Source organism: Acanthopagrus latus, chromosome 4, assembly GCF_904848185.1.
Source record: "Acanthopagrus latus isolate v.2019 chromosome 4, fAcaLat1.1, whole genome shotgun sequence".
Lineage (NCBI taxonomy): Eukaryota > Metazoa > Chordata > Actinopteri > Spariformes > Sparidae > Acanthopagrus > Acanthopagrus latus.
This window is the reverse complement of record NC_051042.1, coordinates 4,865,483-4,884,561: the sequence shown is the minus strand read 5'-3', so window position 1 is coordinate 4,884,561 and position 19,079 is coordinate 4,865,483. Positions and strand designations below refer to the sequence as shown.

The 19,079-nt window shown below is 39.6% G+C and overlaps 1 protein-coding gene across 1 annotated transcript in view; it reads right to left on the bottom strand.

The window, feature by feature from the left end:
* Window positions 1-19,079, bottom strand: part of map2k5 (mitogen-activated protein kinase kinase 5) — a 60,265-nt gene that overhangs the window by 38,954 nt on the left and 2,232 nt on the right. The window contains exons 4-12 of the mRNA XM_037095915.1: window positions 14,668-14,737; window positions 13,903-13,943; window positions 12,494-12,561; window positions 12,352-12,400; window positions 10,353-10,417; window positions 3,317-3,356; window positions 3,100-3,168; window positions 2,539-2,620; window positions 1,523-1,584 (exon numbers count right to left, since the gene is read on the bottom strand). Coding sequence (XP_036951810.1) covers window positions 1,523-1,584; window positions 2,539-2,620; window positions 3,100-3,168; window positions 3,317-3,356; window positions 10,353-10,417; window positions 12,352-12,400; window positions 12,494-12,561; window positions 13,903-13,943; window positions 14,668-14,737 — 546 coding nt within the window. The remainder of the gene's footprint in view (window positions 1-1,522; window positions 1,585-2,538; window positions 2,621-3,099; window positions 3,169-3,316; window positions 3,357-10,352; window positions 10,418-12,351; window positions 12,401-12,493; window positions 12,562-13,902; window positions 13,944-14,667; window positions 14,738-19,079) is intronic.

Sequence of the window (19,079 nt, the reverse complement as noted above, 5' to 3'; positions counted from 1 at the left end):
GGCAAAATACTCTGCAAACATGTTGTAGATGGAGAAAGTCTCTCTAGAAGTGTTTTTGCTGATACTGGGCACTATCCAGGCATGGACCGGACAATGATACCACACCTAGTTGTGTCCTCCCACACTGTCGCACAATATTGCACTAATTGCCACAATGACTGATTTGGTCTGAATACAGCCTTAGAGGCAAAAGGGGTGGAAGATTCAACCCGAGATATTAGAACGGGTTTGGATACTGCTGAGCTGTCTTTTAACTGTATACTGCCTGTTTCATGATTGATGACCAGTGTGTTTTCACAGTGCTCAGCCTTCTTGAGAAATTGTACACTGGAAAGGAGAACCTGGCCGATCTTTTAACCTCATTTTTATGGATGAGTAACAGTGTGGATTTGTACTGGGTTCTATTCTGTTGTGTTTTTTGTTTTGGGAAAAAGCCTTAAGAGCCTTGCCCGAGGAACAAGACTGCAGATACAAGCAAAAAAGAAAATGTTCTTTATAGGACTTTTCTCTGCAGGATTGAGTGAGGAGCCAAGTAATTAGGGAGGACCTCAGTACCGAGATGTTGCTCATTCAGGGTTAAAGAAATGAACTGAGTTGGTTAGGGATGTAGAAAAGACACCTCTATGCTTCAACTCTTTGGAGGTGTTGTATTTACAGCTCTCACATATGACTCTGCCTGCCTGATTCATACAACAGCCATGGAATCATTATATTTTTGTGTAAGTATAACTCATCTCCCAATGTGTATTACTGCACTGTGATGATTTTATCATTTATGGGAGTCGAGAGCTGATTCTAGCCTCTAGGCTCCTGTCATCCATCTCTGATGAACGGCGACCTCTGAGATAAATTAAAGAAGCACAAAAGCTCTCTGAAGTCCTGCTGTCTCAAAAGGTGGTGTTGTGAGTGAAACAACTGCAGTGTGCAGCTTCACTCACACCCTTTTGGGTGCTTTTCCTTCTGTGATAATTAACAACTGTGACAGCAGAAAGGAGGGAAAGCTGTGAATTAGAATTAACACTGACTAAATAGCTGTCATTGTTTGATTATGGACAAAGTTAAAGGGGGGAGATGGAAAAGACAGGGTGGAGAGGATAATGAGTGTGGAAATGAGACATGTATTTATCAACACCAAGGCCATTTCTATCAAAATGCTAGTTTTAACTAGAGTAGAAAGGGAGGGAGAAAGGGAGAGTCAGAGACTGGAGGATAGGGGGAAAACAACACTGACTTTGTCCACCACTTCACCAAACAGAAGCTAATTGAAAAATTCACACCTGTGGTTCCTTTTTCTTTTATTTCATTAATAAAATGAGTTTTCTCTACAGACCTGTTCTGTATCCAACAAACGGTAAGAGGTTACGCTGAAATCTGTGACTGCCAGGCATACATGGATGTTCACGATTAACACACTCTACATTACACAAATTAAACATTTAAATAAATGTTTACAAAAACTCCAAAATACACATGTCGATTCGAATGTAGTTCACTCAGTGGTCAGACTCATGGGGAAACTTACTGCCACTGCGATCCTCCCCAGCACGTGCTCCGGAATTCTTTTGTACACGTCCAGAGAACCTCCTGCGAAAGACAAATTATTCAATCAGTTTAAAACCTCAAAGAGAATAAAAATGCTCCATATAAACACAATCAGAATAAACAGGCCCAGACGTAACAACATTTCGGCTGAAGAGGAGTAGCTTCAGCTGTTTTGTAAAATGATCAAAACTGTCCAATGTTAACATAACCTGATTATTCTCCGGCTGCTTTCTTTCTGCACACGCCCACCGTCTTGACGTAAATGCATACTGACGTATGTTTCTCCACCTACCAAAGACGGTGGCTTCTTCTGCAGTGTGAACCGGTCTACTGCAGGGAGTTTGCTTTTAATTCAATTACACATAAGAGAGACAAATTATCTACCAGTAAATGGAACTCCTGAACTAACATCAGCTAGCACATTACTCACAGCTGTTCAGATTAAACATGCTGTTGCATCTGAACACCAGACTGTGTTAATCCCATCCCATGTAATTAGCTGACCCGAAATCATCATCAGTGTGATTTCAATCGGAATGAAGAAATATCGTCCATGTAAACATAGCTGGTGTTTTAACTTCTTATTTGCAATAAGTACAATTTGAAATGGCCAATTGAGGAAAAGTTTTCATGAAGAGTGCTGAGAGGTTAGACAGGCTCTGTTGACAAGCTGCTAAATGTGTGAAACAGGGGAATCACTACATTAAAACACACTCGAACAAACACACACACCTTCAAACATACACGGTCCCCCATCTCGCACCAGTCCAGACACGCACATACAAACGAACCTACAAATGCACTTCAGTCAAGATTTATAACACCCTTGTAGCTTTTAGCACACAGGCATGCTAAGCAGCTCACGGCAATAAGACGTTCTGTTGATCTGCAGAAGTGTAAATGGATACACAGTAGAGAGACAGAGGACAGTTCCCCAAAGTCTCTTCTGTGGCTAGCAAAGAAAAAAAAACTGGCTTCAACTGCAGGGAAACTCACCGTCCATAAATTCTGTGCATATGGATATCCTGTTTTCTACAAAAAAGGCACTGAAGAAAGTGATGATGTAGGGTGAATCACACTGTAATCAAGAGAAGAGACAATGTAATTATTAAACAGCATGCCAGAATAATGATTCATCATACAAAATAAGTTTTTATACGTTATCCTAATCAGAAAGTCGAGCAAAAAGAGAGGACTCTGAGAGGAAAATTGCAACTGCAGCACTGAACTGTATCGGGGTCTGTCGAGGGATCAATTTGAAGCAAGTCAACTGTTTGGAAAGAAACTTTATTTCTGATTTTTATAAGACTAATAGTTTAGCAAAACAGGATGTTGATCAATAAATGCATTCCATGCCTAATCTATGTACATGTTGCACGTGTGTCCATATACCACTGATCCTTGGTTTACATTTTAAGACCCGTGGCGATAGATGACACTTAATAATTAAGAGACTTGAGGTTTATTAACAGTGCAGGTCTGGTTGTACAGCAACATTCAGTGGGGAGAGGAGAAAATGCTTTGGTAAAGACTAACAGGTAAAATCAGTCAACTAACCTTGTAGAGGATTTCTAATTCTGACATGATCTGTTTCTGTAGTTCCACTGTGATATCCAGGGGAATGACCTGAAATCAAACATGGAAGAATGAAGTCGAGCCTTCCATCAATACAAAGCAAACAAGTCCTGTTGATGTTCTGATGGGAGTGGCCCTTATCAAGGGTCACTTATCAAAAAGTCAGTTCTATTAACAACACAGAAGTAGTTTTTCTTACCTTGACAGCTAAAACACGCTTGCCAAGAAGATGGTACGCTCTAAAACAGGAGATGATATGAAAAAAAAAACTGATGAAAGCAATTACTTTAATTTAGTATGTTTTTGTGTCTAAATTTTTTTAACTTGAACCTTTAATTGAAGACTAGTTTTCTGCCCAGTGAGGAGCTCTGATCATAGCCCCTTAAAAATGTAAAATCCCATTACATTTATTACACAGACTCCAAAATATATGTCACAATTCCAATATGTTAATAATAATTTGTGGTCAGATCAATAGCAAATAGTTATTGTAATAAACTAAACACAGTGATAATAGTCTGCACAACAAAATCAGTCATTTCAGTTAGAGGTCAGAGGTCACCACCCAAAACCAGATCCAGTCAGCCCTATTACTCATTGTTCCAGACAGAGTTTTGAGTTGCAAGTAAAGCAGCAGTCACAGACGGGCCCCGTAATGATTTAATTATCAAACTCCTTAATGCCAAACATCGGCTTTAGTTACAGCCCTTGAAGGTTAGTTTACGGCACCGGTGACAATACCTCAGGACCTCTCAACATACAATCCTCAAGGACAAATACTGCCCAACAGCTGTCAGGTGACAGGGATGAGGTGGGGGCAGTGGACGTCACACAGTCTGGTTAGCTTGCAAGCAGCCTTAGTGAATGTGATACCTGGCTGCTCACCTGTCAGTGGGTCTTCCAAAGAGAATGTGTATGGTGCAAGGTGTGATTAATGCATCTTAGATTGGAGTATCATGTTGCTCTCCGGCCAGACACCTCAAAACTGGCTCAGGCCTTTAATTAATGGCACCTATTAGTGCCATGTCAGGTATACAAAGACTAGTGTCTGACTGTAGCTAGGCCAAGGTATATGTGAGCTGTAGTTTAAAGAACTTTATCGACAATCTCATCACAGCTGAATTCAAAAAGTAAACTAAAGACTGTTGAATTAAAGGGCAAAAAGTGATCACACGAGTCAAAGCTTCATTCATTTCAGATTTCAATTATCATTCCTTTGTTCCTTTAATCTTACATGTCGCAGAATCACAAAAATTGAAGTATAAGTTACATCTTCTTCTTTAACATGTCCAACTTGTCCAAAGTTGTTTCAAGCCATATGACAGCCATCAGGTATGTATAAATATGTAATGGTAGCAAAGTGTAAATCTTCATTTGACTTAACTGGACCGTGTTATTTATTTTTGCCTCAAGAGTTTTAATAAGTGTTCTTGATCTTAAAAGTCATCTTTTCTCTACAGCTCTCTGCACATAAGGCTGATGGCCTTGTTTCCATTTTGATGTCTCGGTCTTCCTTTAAGCTACAATCAATATCAGTTAAGCATGACTGCTGCCTCTTAATTAAGATTAAGATGTTAATTGAGTCAAGATCGCAGGGGTAGACATGTTAAATACTGACGGGTAGGTTTCATGTGTAAGGCGGTCTGAGAGAGTCTAGTCTTCACCATTCCGAACATGTCGTAGTTATCAATTAGCTGAAAGACATACTGGGCCCACAGAAGTTTCTGAGTTTAGAATTTGTCTGTATGTACCTTCTTGCAAAGTCTCACACAATGTTAATTATTTCATGACTTCTGTAAATAATTTCAGACACTGACATCATCAATATATAGGACTTTTTCACAGGGTGGTTTCTATCATATGTTTTCATGAGAACCATCTCCATGATATAAGCACTACAGACCCACATTTACTGGATGTGTTCACAAATTATCGTTAATATTTCCTGGGTAATGATAAAATGATAAACAAACTGTAATTCAAAGTTAGATATACACAATTTAGTAATCTGGAAGTTTTCACACGTGTTTTGAGGGCAGGTTTTAAGATGGAGACATGGTGTGACTACTGCTTGGTTAAAGCTTTATTCTCAGACTGTCCTTGACCACCTCAGGGCCGACCATCCCTGTATGAGTTACAGTGTCAGGCCTGTGACAGTGGGAGACATGGGGACAAGGTTACATAGCCACCCCCCGCCACTTCCCCCTGATCTGACCCCAGTAAACGTGCCCCATTGCCTGGATCTTATTTACACTCCAGCTCGCTCTGTAATAAAAGCTCCATCATGCAGTATTCATAGGGCCTCTCCCTGTGTCTCTGAAGTTGGGGCTGTTGGTTAGAGAGACTGGCCTCCTGTCCTGGATCAGGGCTAACGTGGTACTTTTACACTGCCACATGGATGACGGGCGGCCTTTCTCTCTCCCTGACCCTCACATCTGATATGGCTGTAATGGTTCTCCTAACTGACACAGACAGACAGACAGAAGCCTAAACACTGACTCTCACACAGACACACAAACAGGCTTATTAAATATCCAAATGTCATGATGAAAGTTATTCTTTTATATACTTTACCATGCAAGAAAAGTGAACATCTGTATATTCTTTAATTCCATAAATGACATTACTTTTAAGAAGCAGGCCTCTTCTGGCTGGAAGAGAAATTACAGCAGCACAGCTGTTGATGATTTGCTTTTTTCTGCAAAAGGGTCAAACATTCACTTTACTCTTTTCTTAGTGAAATCAAATGTTGTTTTAATGAGATGGTTTACAGCAATGGTTCTCAGCCTGGCAGTCCTGGCCTGAGTTTGATTCCCGGCCCATGTCCCTTTGCTGCATGTCTCTCCCCTCCTCTCTCTCATCCTGTTTCCTGTCAAAGTCTTCAACTGTCCTATCAATAAAAAGCTAAAAGGCCAAAAAATAAAAATAAAAAAAAATTCTTAAAGCTTTCATTCTGCAGAACAGTCTCTTCCTGCTTTGGAAAAGTATGCAGTTAAAACAACTGAAGACTTAATAGAATAATGGCCAAGCGCGGTGGAGATAAAAAAAACTGAACTGGAGTTACAAAATAAATTAGATTGTTAAACATAAAATCATCAATGTTAATAAACTCATGTCTGTACAAAATTCAAAGTAATTATTTATTTCACAAGAATTGCAGCTACCTATGCAGTTTTACAGTCTTTCAGTACTTGAAGTTGTTTAGTTTACTGAGAGATGACAAAGGTGTCCCTTAAGGAAAATATTGGGAACAGACAATCGGCTCGATAGCATTATATTTACTTAATACGCCACATTGTGCTAACTACAGCAAAGGAATTTAAGAACAGAAACAATTTACACATGCAGATGTAGACGTGCTAAAAAAGGTTTTAAAAAAATCACGTGCGTTGTGACATATACATGCAATACGTTCTAAAGCACATTCTTCATATACTTGCTGATTTTTTCATGCATGTCTGTAATTTAGGTTTCACAGTTTACACAATGTCCCATTTAGGATTAATTGGAACATCATTGGGTCACGCTAAACCCCAGCGGATACCAAAGTTTCAACCATTTCATACACAATTATTTCATGACCATTTACCTTAAGGCTGCAAAACACCTTATGATAGCTTTTCAAGACTTTGTGCGAAAAACTGAAAAACTTCACTTACAAAGGCTTCAGATTATTCTTTTTCAAGCTCCTAAATAATTTTGCTTGACTGTCTGAAACACATATTGTAGTGCATCTCCAAAACAAAAAGCCTCCACAACCTTCAATCAGTGTGCAAATACAACTTAAAATCAAATGCACAAAACAGGCAGACATATTAAAACCAATCAAGATGCACTACTGTATGATGCCGGGTGTAAACTGCAATCCTGTTCTACTAGTTCTAGACACAATCTGAAAACGTCTGCGAACAAGATACAAGGGTACCACCAATTAACCAAACAGGTTCAGCCCTTCAAAATGCAGTCTAATCAATGTGGTGAAAAAACAAAATCAATGGAGAAAATGGGCTGTGAGTTTAAAGGAACAGCCGCGGTGTCTAAGTAGATGTCACCGCAGTCACAGTCAGGCAAATGTGCCTGTTTTAATTGCACTTCTCGATCCATGAGTCACGAGAATAGCCTTTGTGTCCTTGTTATTGTATTTATAAGCCGCAGAGTCAGTTAGATTGGTGGACAAGATGGGCCTCTGAGAGAGTGTGTAATAAAAAACAAAGGCCGACAGTGATGGATGGTTAGGTCACAATGTGGCTATGGAGAGCTGAGGTGTTGGTAACATCCAATTGAGTCTAAATGGTTCTGGGTCATAAATGGGCTAAGAGGTTAAAAGGTGGGCAGTTGTGGTGCTTTTCACATGTGATAAGCCTAATATAAGCTGGACCAAAAGGGAGAGGCTGAGGAGGCCACAGAATTGGTTCTAAGCAAGCGAGAAACCGGTCCGGGGCCTCAGTGAATATGCATACAGTATTTTTTTTTATTTTTTATTTTTTCAAATTTCCTACTTGATACAGAAACAATTTGATTGCTATGGCTGATTAATAAATAAATATGCTAATTTAAATACATCATAAATATTCAAAATACCAGTATGCAGGCAACATATATTGGAGCACCAAGATGTATAAAAAACACTACTACTTATTTATTTACAGGGTCTTTTTTCACTACTACTTGTGTCTGCGTGACACCTTGTTGTGTGCTATAGATATCGACTGACACAACACTATATGAAGCATCATAAAAGTAGCTAGTCAGCAGCAGCTTACATACTTTATTTTGTCTAATTCGTGCAGTTTCGTGCACAGTTTCAACGCAAGATCTCAGCAGTTAATTAGAATACATGTAAAAGAATGAAGGGCCACAGCTGCAAAGATATAAACCAATTGTAAGGGAACATAACATAATGCCATTTTATTTTCTGTCTGCACAGAAAGAAAAAGGTTGGGTTGACTGAGATGGACAGTAGATTAAGGAGATTGTTCCAACTAAGACTCTTCACGTTATCATCTGTTTATGCAACTTACTGGATAATCTCCTCTTCCTGTTCTCACTGTATAATTCAGATGCACTTACTCTATCCTTGTTTTAGTCATACAAACGTTAATCTACTTATGACAGTGAATACTCATGATGAGATATTCACAGAAAAGAAGCTTTACTACTTTCATTGGAACTGTTTAAGTGAAAAATTCAGCCAAAGTGATACAAGGTGACAACGAGTGAAGAGCTGCAGTAAATATTTCTTTTTTCTTACTGTGAGAAAATAATTAAAATTAAAGAACAGGGAAGCAATTAACGGTTACTAATGAAAATTTCTGGAAGCTGATGTCAAGGCCACCAACACAATTAACACTGATTTCGTAACAAAATCACAATTTCAAGTTTAATTTAGCTCTAATGACTAGTAATATGAGGTCAGGATTCTTGGAACACTTTACAATACCTTCGCTGTTTAAAAACAAATAATGACTAACAGATAACATTCATTTATTTTTCATGGCAAAAGGTGAAAACTGAAGTTGTTCTTCAAGTATCTTATCACAAATAGTCTGCAAACTCAAGGGTTCATAACAAATATGTGGTGCAGGTGTGTTTGCCATGTGGACAGGCAGAGTGCCAAATAGCTTTAATGCTCCTGCACAATTGTATGTTTGTGTACATGTCAATGCAAAAACATCAAGTCAAAGGTCTACAACTACAGCAACTATGTTGTTATATTAATTACAATTAAAATGTGGATACAGCCAACCATTCTGTTTGTTCTTCAGCTGCACTGAATGGTAGGTGAACAATACCTAGTTGACAGCTCTATTTAGAAGGACTTCAGTTCATCACTAAGCTGATCTTTCCAGTGACATGTTGGAGACTGGGTGAGAACATGGTGTCAGAGTCGACCTTCTTCAAAATTTTTGCAGAGGAAGAGGCTGCCTAGGATGTGTGCTTTGGTGTTTTGGTTTGGTGCAAGCCAGCCAAGGATGCAGCTACGTTAGTTTGGGAAGCAAAAGCCCAGTTGTAGGATGTGGGGACTTATTAGGGGCTTTGACAGTGACTTAGAGGTATCCTTGACGTTTTGGAAAAATAATTTGTAGATGGAAAGTAATCACCCTAGCTATCCTCAGCTCACCTCAACTGGGACATTTTTAGAAGGATGAAGATGCAAATAAAGTAGCTGCTTACAATCAGTGTGTAGTACAAACTGGGGACACAGTATGCTTCAAAAAAGGTTTGATCTTCAAGCTGTTAAAGTATTTTTGGGCACCTCTGCTCACTAACTAATAGCATCAACAACAAGGCTGTTTTTTGTCCATTTTTTGAAGCTGTATGTGTTTATCTTCTCCTTCCAACCATAAAAATTTCAGCACCAAAGCATATGGATTTTTCACTGGGCTAAATTGACTGCGAAGTTGTTGGGCTTGCAATATTGGCCTTCCCCAGTGCAGTGTAACCATTTCTAGTGCCAAACTTATCAGGAAACTTATTCTCCTCCAACTGTGAGGGATTGGCTCTTAATGAAACTATTTCAAAGTCATAGAAAGGTGGTTTGAAATAAAAAAAAATTAAAAAAAAGACTTGCTAGATGGGAAATTTACTGGGTTTGCTGGGGACCGTCTGAAGCAGACCACTCTGTCAAGTCAAGGTTAGCCTGAGCAGTGATCAATACTTCAATCTCAATAAAACCGCTCAATAGCCAAGGATTGATGGGAAGGAGGAAACACAAGGTGGGGAAAAGAAGGATAAAAGAGCAACACAAATGCCAACCTTGTCATAACGTTAGCAGGGCAGTAACACATTTGTCTGGCCAGAGAGGATGGAGCTCTTCTATGCTGGCAGGTAATGTGCTGTACTATAGACAGATTAAGTCAATTGCTGTCATACCTTACAGCTCCAAATCAATATCATATATGTTTCCAACCTTCAGACCAGAATAAATAAATGCAGGTACAACCAGCCTGATAGATGTCAAGCTGAACGCTGAGATAAATGGACAGATGAAGGAAAAGAGGAAGGGTGGTGAACAATGGAGTGCCCTTCACAGAACCCTACTGAGTGATGTGTGTGCCATATGGAATGAGCAGAACAAATATGAAAAGTCAAGAATTGTATCACACATCAGTCTGAAACGGGCGACTAATTGAGACATTCATCCTTAACATCTGCACTGTATAGAGGAATCTCTTCAGTGTCAATATCTGTTATTGTGTTGTGGCCTTGTAATGTTGGTGCCAGTAAACACTCACTTGTAAACCGTGCCTCCGTTTCCATGGCCAAGCTGCTCTTGGTAGTGGATATCCTGGGCATTTATCTGTGGAGCCACAAACACACAGTTACACAATAATGGTACTTAGATGTTATAACATGAGAAGACATGCAACCAGTGGATGATCTGTGTAACTACACAGGTGAGAGAGAGGGAAAGTAAAGGAGAGGAGGGGGGACTACATTGTCACTGGAGGCTATAAACAAGACAAGTGCTCAGGTCACTCCAAGTTCAGCAACATAAGAAGAGAAAACAGAAGGAGGAGAAGAGGAGATCAATACAACATTTGTTGGCCAATTTATAAAAGGAGGACATTGTGCTTGGGTGAGCGGGGAAGTGACTGATGTAAAGTTTAATGACGATTTGTTTGCTGTTGTCATTCCACTCTACTTTGATAAAATAAAAAGTGTCAGGGGTGTAAAATATAATGTAGCATGACCCAACATGGCTGTCTCCTCCCACCCATTTTGATATAACCAATGAAAATCCTTCAATAGGTTGATGATGTTCATCTGTACAGAGCTCTCAGATAATTCTTTGGTTCTGATATAGTTAGAACAAATTTGTTTGGAAAATGATATATAAAAAAAAAAAAAGAAAGAGGAAAACTGTGACTCCATTACTGTTTTGCAACAATAACTGTACTGTTAATACTAACAACTTTGTTTAATCTCCCTTTTAATACTGTCACTGAAAATAAACAGTCCTACGAGTATATTTAAAAATATTTGTTCCATACTTTAAATACACACATGAAATACATTTCATAGAGACTACCATGAAACAAAATATTCACTATAAAACTGAAAAGCCATTTTATCTACAATATAAAATAAGTCCATTTGATGTTACCATGAATGGACAACAGAGATCAACAATGAGGTTCTGGGGCTGAAAATCCAAATAACACTCTGAATTGATAATGTTATCAGTCATAATGCCACAATCATCTGAGAGGATAAAATCACAAGATAAAAGACTGTGAAATGTTTGTACTTCCTATAGAAGATATAAGTCTGAATGATAAAACCTGGTTTACCTTTCGATGTCATGGATATTTCCAACATTACTACTATATAGTTTTATTTAGTCTTTCATTTGTTTTTAGATTTTTTGATTGTGAATCAAACGTTTTATGGTCACAATCCATCTGCTAGTTGGTAGGCTTGGTCCCAGGCTTAAAACTCTTTTTTCTGTGATGTCAAGGAATGAATGTAGTGGATGGAAAAGGTCACTATTGAGTTCTATTGCAAAATAGCTAGTATGCTGAAAATTCCTGAATTGATAACTGCAAAATATAAAATACGAAAAACATTCTAGGAATGAATAACACTGTTATTATTCGCATCCACATTGGCCAGAATTTATAATTCTGCATTATTCTGAACTATTTTTCCAGTCTTTGTTCTATTTGTATTGTGGCTGATATACTACCACTGTGTGATACCAAGTTTTAATTTTGTATAGAAAAAAGAGCCAGGCATCACAACATTCATGCACACATGTTCCTCCCCCAGTTCAGCTCAATTGATTAGATAACACGGTGAGACTGGGGGGGGTAAAGAGAATGAGAGGAGATGGATAAAAGGATGGAGGAGAAGGGAGAGAACAGCTCTATTAGTTCACTGTGTTACAGCAGAAACCTGAGAGGCCCCTGGCTTAATTGTCTTCCTGACACGCTAGCTACTGTGTGTGTGTGTGTGTGTGTGTGTGTGTGTGTGTGTGTGTGTGTGTGTGTGTGTGTGAAAGAGACATGACTGTTACAGGCTAGCTCTCAAGAACCCTCAGACCTCCTGCTCCCTGTGCAGCATAGAAAAGAGACAATAACCAAACACACAATCTGTATAACACACCTTCAACTGGCATCGCAGAAAATCAATAGAGGAGCCAACCACTTGTGTGAATGTGTTCTCATCAGTGAGCAGGAGCAGTGAGATAACAGTGGTCGAATACAACTTAAACCCAAAACACACGCTCACCTGCCCATTTGTCAGGATCCTCTTCAACTCAGCAGAGGATTTCTTTAAGCTGAAGGAGGAAACATCACAGTTACTCATCTATAATCCAAATGTAGTTTATTCAAGGCAGTCAAACATGCTCCTCATGCCCCAGCAAACTCACCTGTTGTTGGTCATGGAGTCTGGGACAGTGTGAGTGCAGTCATTGGCTGGGCTGGGTCTTGTATTAACCTGATGGTGTGCAAACACATACACACAAATGTGAAAGGACACATACATGTGCACAACAGACACATTTTAAGTGGTCAAGGCCAAAAGACAGGCAGACAGACAGACATATGGCCAGACCCCCTAATGAACAAGAACAAAACACGAGCTCTCAGTTCAGCCTGAAGGTTAATTGGCTTTCGTAGGAGAGAATGGAGGCAGGAGAGGAGAGGAGAGGAGAGGAGAGGAGGGGAGAGGAGAGGAGAGGAGAGGAGAGGAGAGGAGGGGAGAGGGGAGGAGGAGAGGAGAGGAGAGGAGAGGAGAGGAGAGGAGAGGAGAGGAGAGGAGGAGAGGAGAGGGGAGGAGGAGAGGAGAGGAGAGGAGAGGAACATGGTTTTCTTACATTCATCAGCATTTATGTTTACTCCAAAGACCCCCATACTTTACCCCATACACAAGAGAAGAGACAATACCCTGTAAAGAGGATACTAAAAATAACTAATTTAATTGAGGTCAAGAGGCCGGTGTGTTGGGTCCACTAAAGCACAGGGATTCTCTCTTTAATTAGTGCCCAGGAAGACCTAATTTAAACAGTGCACAAGACTCCCCCTCAGCCAATTACTTTTATATTAAAACCGGAGAAAAGAGGGGAAAGATTACCAGAGGACTAAAGGTTTTTTGGAAAACATCATCTTCTCAAAACAGACCCTTGACCTTAAAATAAAAATTAAAAAAAACTGACACAGTTGAGTAGTTGTTACCAGAGCTCCTCAGAGGATATACTTTAAGCATTTGGAGGGGGGCTGTTTTTATTATTGAAATGGAGATGGATATAACATGGATCATCTGGAGAGATGGAGGAGGTGTCAAGTCATTTAACCCATGGTAATTAGCAAGGATTTTCAATAGCAACATATGCCAAACATGAAATGGGAAGGTCTGCGGAAGGCCATTTGTAAATGGCAGACGGGGGCTTGTAATGACAATTTCATGGTTGAACAATGACATCGCCTTATTGACTCACTCTAACCAATGCTTACCTTCTTCCTATGATATGGAATAAGAGGAGCATAGATCATAATGATCTGGAATGGGATCAAGGTTTCAGCACAACACCTTGCTCTTAATGGTCTAAATGGAACAAGAATCCAGTGAGCTAGAGAATAACAGAGACAAGCTCCATCCCCATACATAAACATAGATGAGGGGAGCAAGAAAATGTGTGAAAGAAACGGAGAGCCTTGACTTCAATTGACATTTCAATAAGTGGAACACAGCGTTACCAATCCATTTGCCTCAACTTCCCACCCTCCCCTCCCCTCGTTCTCTGTGTAAGGCAACTGAAACAATTATTGAGATAGGTACCTTCAGGCCATGTATGTTCCGGATCCCTGGAGTCTTGCCGGCTGAAACAGTAATTGACTAGATTGTAGAACACATCACTGGGCCATTTACAAATGTGCTGAAAAGGAATCAGTTCTTTATAAAGGAAAAAAAAAGAAAAAAAAGAAGAAATGAAATGAAGGTTACTCTGAAATTAGTTGTAGACAAGAGAGCGATTGAGATGTTGGGCTCTTGAGACAGCTGGTGGGAGGTAGGAAGAAAAAACAGAATCAAAGAGAAAGAGAGTGAAAGAGGGAGCCAGATGCAGAGCAAAGGAGAGAGACAATGCAATGTTTCGTCACTTTGCCCTCAGGGCCTGTTAGTGGTTATGTATGACTTTGAGTGGTGAGAAAACTATACGAACATGGGAAAGAGTAAATGTATAGAAAAAACATTTGTAGTGAAAACCAGCTCAGGAAGAAAGTACAAAACGCTAGAGATTTTGGGCAATGCCTGAACACAAGCTTGTAGTTTAAATGTCCCCGGAGCAAAATAAATGTAGATTTATAAATGACTGTCAACACTACAGCATGAGCCTATGAATTTTAATGTTCAGAGGCTGCGGTGTTATTCTAGCCAACGACTGCGCACGTTTTTTTTTTACCCATATTTGTGAAATTGTGTGAATAATTTAATGTATTTAATTAACTTTTGCTTGTGATTAATTGTCAACACATTAATTACAAAGATGTATTGAGCCTTTTAGCATTACCAATCCATGATAAACTGCAACATGTCACTCCATACCTCGTGGAAAAATCTGGAGAGGGTCCGGCAGCAGTCCATTCATGCGTTGTTCATTCATCGTGTTGCAGTACTAAAGGGGGAAAAGAAAGTCAGTACATAGTTGAGAGCAATATTGTGCCTCCGAAGTTGTCTAAAACATGAAAAACATTAAAACGGGACATTTGCTCTCATTAATTTACAAATTTACTGAACACAAGAGTCCTTCAAGTCCATTCTCAGATATCCGACCAGGATTGCTTACAATTTGTGATGTCACAAATCATGCTAATAGGCCCGCCCCTTAAAGATCAGATATTCAGTGAACACAAAAGAAAATGTAAACTTTTAGCAATGAATATGAAAACATCCAGTGACAAACACCTCACTCTACACAGGGAAACTCAAACACACAACTGAAGGAGCAAGAAGAAAAACATGTTTTGACGGAAGGGGGACTTTAAGAAAGCCATCAAAGCTGTTTTATAAATAAGGAATGATTAAAAATGTGTTTTCTAAAAAATATATTTAGATGAGACCAGATAAAAAAGGAATCCTTAGTAACTTTAAAAGTTTTTCTCGGCACTATGATGAAACATTTTAGAATATTACGCCAACAATAAGGTTTATTCGAATGACGTCAGGATTAGTCTGCACTGTTCCCAAAAATGGGAGCATGCTGTGCTGAAAGCTGTTGCCGATGAGGACCAATGCCCTGTGGGCTTGTTCTGAAGGAGTGTAGCATTAACCCCTCTCTCCTCCAGGTCAACAGCTCACCAAACACTCGTATCCTACAGGACTAACACGTGCACACACGCTCTGGAGTCTCTCACACGCTTGCCAAGGCAATGCAGTAATTGATGTTTCAGTTAACCAAACCATCTGTTAAACTGTGAGAGTGAGTGTGTGTGTTTTGTTTATGTCAGCTCTGAATCTCCAAATCAACAAACATTATCAGACAGTAGTCAGTGTCAGACGCTCCAGAGGATGGGTGTCTTTATGCAGTCTACACCTACGTTCAATGTGTTTGACTTATAATCAGCTCTGAACTACCAAGTCATCACAGCGATATGTAAATGTGCTCTCTCATTGTGGGGGAGGAAAGGGGGAGGACGATGGGGCCGGCTTGGATGGGAATGGATCAGAATGGCTACCCAAGTGGCACAGCTGTTATTAAAAGGCCTATTTATCACTGTCAGGTCCCTTCTCGCTCCTAGCCCTCTGCTTTCGCCCTCCAGCGTTCTCACTAGGCCACATCCGAACAATGGGCCTAATACCAAAAAACGTGTTGTGTGTGTTGAGGGTGTGTGTGTGTGTGGGGGGGGTCGGGCTTCACATACCTTTAATTTTCCGCTCAGCTAGCTTATTGATTAAGGCTGCAATTACCACCTAATCTGTAGTAGGTGTGTTATTAAAAGACATTCTCCATTGTTGGCCAATAACTAAACAGTGTCCGATCGCCAAATACCATCGCTCAGCCTTGAGGGACAAGTGGGAGAGCGGGAGCAGAGAATGGGTCTCATCATCATTAGCAGACTAAGGGGAAATGGGAGTAAGAATGGTGGAATTAGAGCTGCTACCTCCAGGGGGAGCTGAGCGAGGAACGGATGAGGTCACATGTTTTTTTTAGCACCTGACACAGGCCAGTCTTTAACTTTGAACAGGGGCGTCTGTCTTTCAAGGTGTCGAACAATGATTAGAGATGCCTGGAAGACTAGTCGGTCTCACAGGAGCATGTAGCAATCAATGTTCTCAGTGATGGGCGATACTTTTCACAATAAATGCCCTCTGCAGACTGATGTTAATTAAGTGCAGAATTTGAGCATTAATTTTGCTCTGCAACAAGGAGCATGAATTTTTCATTCGGCAATGTTAAAGCAGCGAGGTTGGCTAAGAAAAAACACTGTGTCGTGACAGCATATTTAAAGTCTGGTTATATATTTATTCACACAAACATTCACACACACGGAAACACATGCACAGAAGAGGCAACCATGAGCGACTCTAATGATTTATCCCACCTTTCACCTAACATGCTGGTTTCTCTTAATTCCTATTAATTTCACATAATGGCTGTCTGCTCACCTGGAATTAACAGCACTGAGGCAAAAATCCACTAGAGTCTCTGAGGAGGCCAAATGGCAACCACAGCAAACAAGCACGACATCAGAATAATCATCAGAACACAAATGCAAATGACTGCTGAAATGCATAACTCTTGCGTAAGACATTTAAAGTACTCGGTTAGTGTAAATTATATTCTAGTGAGCCCGGTATTTTCCAGGTGATCAGCAGCTTTTTGTATACTCGGATGTCCCGAGAGGAGCAGAAAGCCATTACACGGCTCCTGAATTTGTTTGCCAAAAAATTCATGGTACAAATGGCTTTTGAAATTTGTGGACGAAGCAGTGCAGCACTGTGGATACGAAATATTTGTGCTGGGTCGAGTGAGGTGCAGGTCGCAGTCCTGAATTAATGTATCGCCATGACATGTTTCACATCATCTGAATAAAATGTTGAGACAATGAGCTGTCATTGTACATTACAAAATGAAATAATCTGTCTTCTGTGTCATTTCTATATTTGACTTATATAATTTACATATTTATTAAAACATCATTGGTTAAGTGACATCGTTTTGCCTGTTGATTGTGTTCACACAATGAGAATGCTGTTGTCATATCAGGCAATTTTCCAACAGATCTTTAGTTACATTGAATTTTTTTTTCAGTAAATGTTATTGGTAAATATATAGACTGATCAACTAGTCTAAGTTTAAACTTCTGGTTGAAAGTCTAGAAAAAAATCACTTGATAAGAACATCCCTAATAAAAATCAAGGTTATTGATATTTAATTAAAAAAATACATTTGACAAAATAAACTGATGTCACAAAAGATTGGCCACCTGGCACAATGACAGCTCCAATTTAAGCCTGTGGTTGCTATAGCTGTATTGCAGCTGCTCTGCTTTTGAAAAAGGCACAGGTATACTGGTGACATGTTGAGTTCATCAAGTATTATATTGGTATCATAATAAGAGGATCTTAACTTATGCATGTACACATTTCCTGATACAATGGGTCAGCAGCACTGGACTGTCATAATCTGTAGCTTCTTAATTTTAATTCAGTTGTTGAATGAATTTTAAGGTGCAAATACACCAACACACTCAGGAAATGGAGGTCCTGAAACTGTACTGTTAGATCAATCCTGTGAGTTTCTCCAAAGCTACTCACATACAAAGAGGACACACAGCACAGCAAGCAGAACTGCAACATTACCTCAAAACAAGTCAGCTGTGTTTGTTTATAATAAAGCTGGCTGGCTGAGGTCAATACTTTTCCATCCTTGTTTCACAACGCTCACTGGCACAACAGCTGTCTCTTTTTGCTTAATCACCCTACTACCCTATGCTACTTAATGATTAAAAGGCAACCACAAGTGAATGCATGATAAAAATGGACAAAAAACAAGGAGTGTAAATTGTGCCTGTGGCTCTAGAAGCATCATTGTGAGCTGATGGGGGGTAAAAGACATCCACAGATGAAAGTAGATTTTGAACAATTCTGCAGCCCAGGGGGCCCCGCTCTTTAATGAGGCAAAACTTTAAGTACTGAATAATAAATAATAAAAATTGACAGTTCATTTAGCTTTCAGTGTACCTCGTAGAGAAACCCATTACAAGCCATTACTCTTACTGTCCATGGCATGAACAGTAAGTATGGTGGAATATGAAAATGTACTGCAGTAGGTGGGGGAGCTGAATGGGTAGTGGAAGTGTTTGTGCGTATGTTTGTGCATGTGTGCGTGTGGCTGAAAACCACCAATAAGCCGTTTATAACCTGAGGTTAAAGCAAAACTCTCGCCAAAAATGCAACCTAAGCTTTTTTTTGTGAATGTACCTGAGTCAAACCTTTGTGTAAAAGTATAATTACGACAAAAGAGGCATTTTTAAGATTTACCATTATTTCGTTTTTGGGTCAAACTCATTTCTAATGGGAGTGCTACAGGCACTACTATGATAGCATCAAAATCGCTATTTTTAAAACACTATGAAGGTTCGACACAACATGAAACTTTGCTCACCAGGGTCTCTAAACATGAACATGAGCATTGAGAACATTGTTTGTGTACACAGAGTTTACTAAAAAGAACGTTTTAGAACAACTCACATTAGCAGATGCCTCTTCCGCTAGCCGCTGTCCTGCCAGTCAGAAGTATCAATCTCCAAATGCAACGTAACGTGGAGGAGAGCAACTTCTAATGTGAGTTGTTCAAAAATGTCTTTTAGGTAAACTCGGTGTACATAAACAATGTTATCAATGCTAGTGTTCATGTGTAGACACTCTGGTGATACTACGAGCAAAGTTTCATGTTGTGTCGAGTCTTACACTGTTTATTTTCCCCTAAATCCCAGAACTGACCAGAGGGCTTA